This window comes from Nannospalax galili, unplaced genomic scaffold, assembly GCF_000622305.1.
Source record: "Nannospalax galili isolate Female #2095 unplaced genomic scaffold, S.galili_v1.0 scaffold1014, whole genome shotgun sequence".
NCBI lineage: Eukaryota > Metazoa > Chordata > Mammalia > Rodentia > Spalacidae > Nannospalax > Nannospalax galili.
Window position 1 is genome coordinate 1,960,282 of NW_008335824.1, and position 9,817 is coordinate 1,970,098.

Sequence of the window (9,817 nt, forward strand, 5' to 3'; positions counted from 1 at the left end):
AGAAAGCCGCTAATGGTGGCTCACACCTGTAATCTCAACACTTGGACTGTGGAAGCAGAATGATCAGGAGTTTAAGGTTATCCCCTCAGCTACATAGCAAGATAAGAAGGAAACCCTATGCTAATTGCTACTCTGTCTCAAAAAAATAAAGCCGGGAAACAGAGGAAGAGACAATGATGTATAATTGAATTCTAATAGTCACCGGTTTCAATAAAATAGAATTAAACTCAAAACATTCATCTTTTTACAAAATTGTATATATACTGTTTTATTTTCTGTCATTCAAAATAGAATACAGAACTAAAAAAAATTCAGAAAGTATATCAGTCTACAAAGTTCTAGTAATAACCACTAGTTCTTAAAACAAATAAGCATTTAAAAATACTGAGAATAGACAAAATACTGAGGCGCAAATATTGTCAGTGCCACGATGGAAGTAATATAGTTAAAATTCTGGCTAGAAGACACCTTTATAAAAAACATAATCACCAAGTCATGGGATGATACTCCACAGACGAAATAATGCCACAGTAAGTATAGGGGTGAATACTGCAAGTATTCAATTACTTTACCCTTGTATTTAGTATTATGAAAGCTATCAAAATCCACATAAATGTATACTATTTTATTCACTTAAGGTAATGCCAATATCCTTGTTATGAAAAAAAAATCAAACCAGTAATCTACACCTTGTAGAACAGCTTGAACAGATTTTTCCTCATAATATAGATCTAGCCCCTTAATGATTCTTGGGGCATCTTTACAAGATCTAGTCATAAAAAGTGATCAAAATGGTCAGTGATACCTAAATATTTTTGCTCATTTATCTCTCAAGCAAATCTGAATACCACAGATACTTCTGTACTACAAAGCAGCTTATTTTCAATTCCATCAACTGGATAGTTTCAAAAAGATATCTTAGCTATCAAAATTCCTTACATAAAATCAGCAACAGTATTAAGCATTATCCATGTCTGTGGGTTATTTACTTAAGAATGCCTATCATGGAATGTAAACAAAATCACCTTAAAAAAAAAATCTCAGTTTGTCAGGCCTGATCACAAGAATTTGAACAGTAATTAGTTTACAGATATTTCTCTGGAATACTTTCCCTCTAATTCATCAGGCCAATAAGACAAAAGGTATATGACATCTTAAATCTCTAAAGTATTAACTTTCTCATCAGTTTACAACTGTCTGTGGGCCAGTTTTCTTATCATTTTAACCTTTAAAATTTTTTTTAAATTACTCAAAAGGATAGGATCATAATCACATTTAAAAAAAAAGAACTTTATCACTACTGCCACTCAATTATGTGAACTGAAAAGTGTATGAATTCTTCAGCTTTTGGGATTTTTAGCATCCCCGAATTGGCAATTAATTGAAATATAAGAGCACTGGCCTGAACAAAGCTCACCACTCCATAGTGAGCCTGTGCTTATTTCTACCTCAAGACACTGTTATCATCTAATCTCCAAATCCATCTAGAGTTACTGATCTAGATTCAATTACTTTTTTTCATCCTTACCTTGAACTGGAAAGCTTATCAAGCCCCTCAGTAATTAGCACTAATACAGAAAGAAGTGGAGCTGCTGTTTAGAAGAACAATATGTTCCTTATTCCCACTGACTGGCACCCAATACTCAGTGCTCAACATAAAATGTCTTCCTAATATAGCCACTCATTGTAGATACTGAAAGGGCCAATACATTTAGCATCCAGTTCAAAGTACAGAGAAATTAACTGCTACTAAGTTAAAGGGTGAGCCAGCCCCAACTCCTGTAGAGAATCCTTGTATATCCGGGGATACTAGTTCCTCCTTCCAAGCCTCAAGGACCAGAGCAGCTTTCCCTTACTGAATCATGGAACCCTTCTGATAAATAAAACTGGATAAGCATTATATTGTCACCATACAACAGTAACAATATGAACTTAAAAGAAAGACCTTTTAGACACAGCTCTCCCAAATCCCTCCCATTAATCTCTGTGCATCTTTTTTTTCTTTAAAGATGTCCCTAGAATGATGCAACACTCTGGGTGATGAATGTTCTGACAGTTGTTTTAAATCTTACAAAGTAACAGCTTCAGCTATAAGAAGCACCATGCCCCAGGCTGAGGAGATGGTTCAGTGAACAACAGCACTTTCTGCACAAGTATGAGGACCTGAGTTTGAATCCAAAGACCCCACCACTCAAAAAAAAAAAAAAGCCAGCATGACATGACCACACGTGCCTGTAACCCCAGCACTGCAGGAGTGGAGACAGAAGGATCCTTGGGGCTTGTTGGCTGCCATCCTAACTATAAAACAGAGCTCCAGGTTCAGGGAGAAACAGTCCCAAGGGAATAAGACAGAGTGTAAGCATACATGCACGCATGCACACATGTGCCAAGATCATGCACAAAGGCTCCTTTCCTACCAGAAATTTCCTCTAACATCAACTGACATTTGAGGCAGTAGCCTGGAATACAGAGCTGTCATTTGCTACAAAAGGATCACAATACCAACCAAAGGAGATGTCCTCTCAATGTACCCTCCATTCTTCTGCTCCCTCAACTGAAGATACCTTCCCCGCAAAAAGCATCTTCAATTCACTTCACCCCACCAAAGGCTCAGCTTCTCCCAATCGCACCACTCTGGAAGACTTCAGATTTCCCCAGTCTGAAGTAGTACAGATAACTAAGTCAAATTTTGCTTCAGTGACTACATTATGGAAATACGGGGAATGCCCAGGACTTTCATTAAGAAATACACATGAGAAGGAAACGAACTATACAGGGTATCCTACATGAAACTTGGTTCTTTATTGTATTTGGGAACTTTCTTGGAAGCCTCAATTTTATTTGGCAAATGGCCTGGTTTCCTAGTTTAGGTGCTAAGGTAGGAATTAAAATTAATTGGCTCTTTGTACAACCATAAACACAAGTAGCGAAGTGAAGGCAATCTAACCAGTAAGAACAGGAAGAGATTGCTAACATAGTAGAAAGGGGAGGGGAGGTGACGCCATGGCCTTCTTTGTACTGTATTTTCTTGAAAGCCAGAATATTCAGGAAAGTAAATAGTTCTGCCTTAAAGTGACAATGGATTTTCTGACTATGAAGGACAGACGGTGACATGGTTTAAATTCCTGGCAAATGTTTTCTACCTCCTGCTACAGCCTTCAAGGGACTCCTGATGACCCTTCTATGAACATAAGAACTCTTAATGTTACATTCCATGCTCACAAATATCAGAGCAATGAGCAACATTCTCTATAAAGGTTATACCATAAGGGCTCCAAAACCTCCCTACATTCCCATCCCAGTTTTCCATGAACATTCAGAAAGAGTACCCCCCAAAAGCTATCTGTTTTCTGAGGGTTTTTTTTTTTTTTCCATTCTCCTCAGTGCATTATGAAAAGCCAAGGAGTATTAGCTCAATTCCAACTTCACACAGTTTTCAAAGGATGAAGTAACTGACAGACCATGGTCCAAACACACACACACACACACACACACACACACACACACACTTCAATTACCAGGAACAGACCTTTTCTAGCAGCTATATCCTAAATTCTAGGGTGATCTTGGTTAGATTCTTCCATATCTCAAATTTCTAAAAATGTTACTTTTGAGATATTTCATGCAATCAGTGAAATAAGTTTATTAGTGACAAAGGTTATATGAACAACCTAGAAAGACAATTCTGCATATTTTTTCACATTGTCTTCACAAAGTTGCATTGCTTTGTTTCTTTTATATTTCTGTGTTTTTATACTAGCATGAAAACAAGAGTCTCCCAATTCATTTCTCTTATTTTGGCTAGCATCATTTGATAAGTCTGTGGAATTTTCTGTTACTATGTCTACCAGAAAATCTATTTCTTGAGCACTCAAAGAGTGTGTGACTGAATTACTGAGTAGGAAATCACCACTGGATTGTTTTCCACATAAACTCCTTATCGTTTTGGTTCTGCATCTTTCAGATGGAGTTCTCACAGATCACATACAGATAAATGACAATCACTGGTTATAGCAGTTTCTAAACTATGCTGGTTTTTTATCCTGTCTCAAGAAATTTTTGAAAATGGGTGCATAATAGCAAATAATTTGTCTGCCACTGCTTTCTAGTTAAAACTGGGGCAGTTTTTAACCACTTGGGACTGTTAATTTCAGATATCCCCAACTGAAATTTAGAAGGTCTTATGGGAAAAAGACAAAAACACATTGTTATGTACATTTCATCACAGAAAAAAACTTTTAATGAGTTTTCTTTCAATGCAGTAATTTACAACAGAACAAATGAAATGTGTATTTCTTATATTAAAAGTACATTTTCATATAAGCAGTATGTGATAACCTCACATTTTTTAGAGATGATGCTATAGTGTTTTTTTAGTTTACTTTTTATATTTATTATTTTTATGTGTATGAGTATATTGTCTACATGTATCTAAGTGCACCTATGTTATGCAATGCCCTCAGAGGTCAGAAGAGGGTGCTGAAGTCTCCTGGAACTGGAGTTACCAACCCAATTGTTGTTGGTTGCCATGTGGATGGCTGGGAATTAAACCCCAGTCCTCTGCAAGAGCAGCCAGTGCTCTTAACTGTTGAGCTATCTCTCTAGTCCCTATTTTTTTTTAATGAAAAAAAATCTATTTAATAACCACATAATTAGTAGAAGCATTTCATTGCAACAGCATTGACATAGTCAATAACAGTTTCCAAAGCAAAGATGCATCTCTTTCAAAATTGGCTATAAATTTTTAGGTTCACAGTGTTGAATTAATACAGTTATACCTTATTGTACTCAGTATAAACCCTATAAGACATAAAATTGAATGAGGTTTCAACCTTTAAAAAAAGATCTCCATTTCTTTTTAAAATACACTGTTTCATACAGAAAAGCTCCTTTTTATAATGCAACTAACACTTAGATATTTGCACATGCCTAGTTTGTTTTTTAAAGACCTACACACCTATAAAACAACTTTTTAAAAATGTGTATGAGTGTATTGCCTACATGTAGTGCACCTGTGTCACAGAAGAGGCTGCCCACGGAGGACAGAAGAGGCTGTGGGATCCCCTGGAACTGGAGTTATGGACAGTTGTTAGCTGCCATGTGGGTGCTGGGATTCAAACCCGGGTCTTCTGCAAGAACAGTCAGTGTTCTTAACCTCTGAGCCATCTTTCCAGTCCCCAATATTCTTTTTAATTGTGCAGGTGACTGCAGTGTAGGAGTTACAAGCTGCTGTGAGACACCCAGCATGGATGCTGGGAATTGAACTCTGGAAGAGTAGTATGCTACATGCTCTTAACTGCTTGAGCCATCTCTCCAGCCCCAAAACAACTTTAATAAGATAAAAAAAAGACAATTTTATGCTACCTTGCAACCCATAAATATCTAATTTATTGCCAAGACTTTCCATTTTGAAAGTTGGAAAATACTTTCAAATGGATACTAATCCAAAACTAAGCACACAATTTTCTAAGACAGGAAGTCTCCCTTGTTTGATTATGCACCAGACTACAAAAATAAAGTGGTTTGTGTAGAGGCTATATTCATATATAAAAAAGACAATCTCCCAGGGTATGGTGGTATACTCCTTTAATCCCAGCACTCAGAAGGCAGAGGCAGGTGAATCTCTGAGTTCAAGGTCAGTCCCGTCTATACAGTAAGCTCCAGGCCAGCCAAAGCTACAGAGTGAGATCTTGCCCTGCCCGCCTCCCCCCGCCCCCGCCCCAAAAAAGTTGCCTTTATCCCAGCAATTGGGAGGAAGAGGCAGGCAGATCTCTTTGAGACTGAGGCCAGCTTGATCTACATAGTAACAGTTCAACTATAAGGAGACCATGTCTCAAAATATCTGCAATTTTCTAATCACTGAACAACACTTGGAAATTAGTTCATCAATGTGTTTGCAAATCTATTTGCTCACCTGATAAACATCCTTAAAATTCCATTCTAGTGAATTCTTTTAGTATCATGGAAATGAAGTCAGAAATTTCAAGGACCAACCTTAGGACTCCCTCAGTGAGATTCTGTGGTTGAGCCCTGACTTTAATATATCTTAATATGAATTTAAGTTATTCTGAAAAATTCCAAACAAATGAGGGCAAAGGTAGATAGACATCAAATAATTACCTTCTCTAATCTAGCACCTCTCAAAAAAACCTAGACATTTCATTAATTTTTTGTTGTGCTGATAAATATACAAGTCACTACTTCCTAAAGGTTTCACCTATTCCTGCCTAACAGGACGCAGCAGCTGCTGTCAAACCAATCTTAAGCACTGGCCAACACATTCTCTACCATAAAAAGCCACCAGAGAATCAAAGCCAGACCAGATGTCCAGTCTTCAGTCCCTCCCAAGGTCAAAGCCAAAAATATCTCCTGAGCCAAATAGGAATTCTTGGCACTAAAGTCCATCCTTATAGGCCCTTTCTAGAGATGTGCCATTTTAAATGGGTTGCAGAAGTTATTAACTAGATGAACATAAGATATTCATCACATGGACCCATTACCAGCAGGGAGAGAGGAGAGAGCAGGGCCCAAGAAAATGAGCCAGATCAGGGAAGGTACAGGGAAGGTACAGAATACTCTACTGCAGTAAGGAGTGCTGAAGGCCAGAGCAACAAAACAGAAAGTAAAGTCATTTCTTTATAAACATACAGGTCAGTGAAACCACTGACAATATTTTAAGTGAAACCTATGCGCCCTGAATTACTGAAACTGTTCTTTATTAACACACCCATCTCTTTACATAATGATATATAGGAAAATGAGAAACACTTTATTCAAAGAGGCTCAATGTGTAACAAGTGTCAATATAAAGCTTGATAAATTCTCCAATCACCTATCCTAAAATGACAACAAACAGCAGAAGACCTTTGGTAAAATTGTATGTGCATATTTCTGCATTCAAAGTATGTATAAAATAAAAATACTTTCTATTATACCATATTAAGTTTTGAAAATTCTACAGCAAAGTTTCAAACGTTTTGAAGTAAATAGTCTACTTTAAAACCTGCAAAGCACCTTAAATTAGTAGCATCTAATATCTTCACGACTTCATATATTGTAATGTCTATTTTCCTTGATAAAAAAGGGCAGATAAGACTCCAAGGAGAGATTATCACATTAACTAAAATGGTACTCTGCCAATCTGTTTCCAGCATGGACTTTGAGAATCTGGAAGATAGGAAAGAATTAGAAGTCTGATTTCCTACATGAAAGTTGAACCACTGCTTTTTTCGTTCCCTAGGATTTTTCCATTGTCCTCCCAAATGTGACAATGTGAAAATACATTTAAAGCAGGATACTTTATGGGAGAAGAAAACATTTTAACTTTAATATGTGACAATTTTCTTTAATTCTATCGAGGGAGATTCAGTAAATCAAACCAGCATTATACTTAACTAAATGAGTGACTCAATCTTGTTACATAGACATTTGTTTTAATTGAGTGAAATTTCATATTTAAAATCCTACAAATACAGAAGCTCCAGGTATTCTGCCTAGAACAAAGAATAAGCCTTGGGATATCGATTTGCAAGGACCTAATATTAAAACATATTTTACACTCAAGTACCAGATGGTTCATATGGTGCCTTTTCTGCTCAAATCTTCCTTAATTCTCTGGATAACTTTACCAAACTATTCTTAGAGCCTTGGTAATTACAAATACAATCCAAATGAGAAAGTAAACTCAAAACTGTCATCATTAAGCCTAATTAAACAGCACAGACAGAAAGATGGCAGTAGAATAAAGCATTCTCAATTAAAAACAAGGAATCTAATGAGTAGTTCACGGCCCCAGGAATGAAGCAGAGTACACAGCAAAGTGGCCTGGGGTGCGGATAGAGTGGGCTACGTGTCTCCTGGCCTCTTGGGTGGCAAGAAACCCACCCAACCAAGGATACACTTGCCTCCTATAAATCTGATTCTCTACCTACTTGAAGTAATCAACTAAACACAGGAAATACATGCCAATTAGAGAGTGAAACCTGTAATTTCATTATATCCTGCCGTTTATTAGCAGTTTTCCTACTTTACATCCCAAAGGGGAATCCTTGTACTCAACACAGCAGAACGGAAGACATTTCACCCCTGGGCTGTGACTCTAGCTCTTCTGACCCAAACAAAAGCCATGGTTTTCAATGGGGTGAGATTTGTTCCCGCATTCAGTAAAGGATTGTGGCTGTTTTCAGGACCCAGGCTGCCTTGCCTCTCAGTCCCTGTCACAGTGTGATATCACCGTGACCCAGTGCTATCAATGAGTCTCAGACTAGAAGAAAATCGATCTCGAGAGCTGGGTAAAGATGTTTGACCGCCTTGCAGAGTGCTGGAGCTGCAGACCAGGGTGGCACTGCGGGCAAGCATCTCGGCCGTCCGGAGCAGGGGCGAGCCAGTCTCCCGTTAAGTTTCCTTCCCTTTTTGGCACTAGATGGCCGGGTGCAGACCGGCCCCACCCCGCGCTATTACGGAAAGACATGCGGGCAGCGCCGAAGGACGCGCGGACAGCTCCCGCCACGCCACACCGCGCAAGTTGGCTTTCGCAGCGGTGGTCGCTCAACTCCGACAGCCCAAGCCCCGGCCGCGGCCACCTTCCCCGGGAGAAGCCGGTGCCAACTTTCCGCCGCCCCCTCCCCTGTACACTCAGCACAAACTTTGTGTCTCGCTCACCTGGCCGCGCGGCGCAGGGCTCGGGGGCCACCTGGGGCGGCGGACTGACCTTCACACCCGCGCCGGCGGTCCCCAGCCGCCGCCGCCCCTCGGCGGCCCCGGGCCCCGTGCGAAGCCCTTGGCGGGGGCCGGCTACAACCCCAACCCGCGTGTCACAACTGCCCGCGCCCCTCTGCGCCCCGAGACCTCGGGAAGCAGCGTCTCGGACCAGCCACTCACCATTGGTGAAAGGCTCCATCTTCCCCCCCGCCGCGGCTCCTCACAAGCCGAGCGCCTGAGCTTCCGACTCCGCGAGCTGAAGCGGCCCGGTCGACTGAGCATGCCCAGCGAGGCCTCTCAGTACAGCCGGGAGGTGCGGCGAGTGGCGGCGCCGCTCCACCGCTCGGAAATGTTCCGTTCCGGGTTTTTGCAAACGTTGCAGAAAGACTCAAGAGGCCAGAGGCAGTCAAAGTGGCTCACCTCCCGCCGACTTCTGGGAGAGGAGGAAGAGCGTGCGGGGCTGGGGGCAGGAGACTGGGCGTGGTCTCTTCAAGCCCCGCCCCCAGCGGCTAGCTGTGGTCTTCCTCAGCCAATGAGCGTACCCGCTGCGTCCCGCCTGGGAGCCGGGGCACAGAACCCAGCTCTGCTCCAGGAAACGCGGCCTCGAGGCCCTGTAAACAGGATGCGCCTGAGACTACGAGCGCAAAAGACACGCGAGAGCACAGCAGTAAAGTAGGGCGCTGAGAGTGGGCAGCTCTTTCCGGCGGTGTGCCAGGCCTCACTGAGGAGCTGGGGCCGAAGTCAGGATCTGGAAGTAGAGGGGGAACGAAGGCCCCGTAGGGAGGGCTAGATCGGGATAGCGCTCTTCCGGCTGAGGAGCTAGCGCCGGTGCTGTTGAGCAGGACTTCCCGCCACTAATGGAGCCTTTGCAGAGGAGCGTAGATGCTGAGTGCGGGCGGGCGGGATCGAGCCTGGCAGCTTGCAGGGGCGCGGCCTGGAGGTGCGGGCGGATTGCAAAACCCGGCATGGCGTCCAGCCGGAACGCGTAGGATTGGGGCCGAGGCCCACCCCAGATCCAGCCCTAAATCTACACCTGCGGGTCACTCGCGCGCAGCCGCTGCACCCGTGGCTAAGCCCCGCAGTGCTAGACCCAAGGAAACTCTCGAGTTGCCCCTGC

The 9,817-nt window shown here is 42.0% G+C and overlaps 1 protein-coding gene across 1 annotated transcript in view; it reads right to left on the bottom strand.

The window, feature by feature from the left end:
* Window positions 1-9,113, bottom strand: part of Lnpep (leucyl and cystinyl aminopeptidase) — a 113,258-nt gene extending 104,145 nt beyond the window's left edge. Inside the window, exon 1 of the mRNA XM_008830542.3 lies at window positions 8,881-9,113. Coding sequence (XP_008828764.1) covers window positions 8,881-8,899 — 19 coding nt within the window. The 5' untranslated portion in view covers window positions 8,900-9,113. The remainder of the gene's footprint in view (window positions 1-8,880) is intronic.
* Window positions 9,114-9,817: the final 704 nt, after the last annotated feature.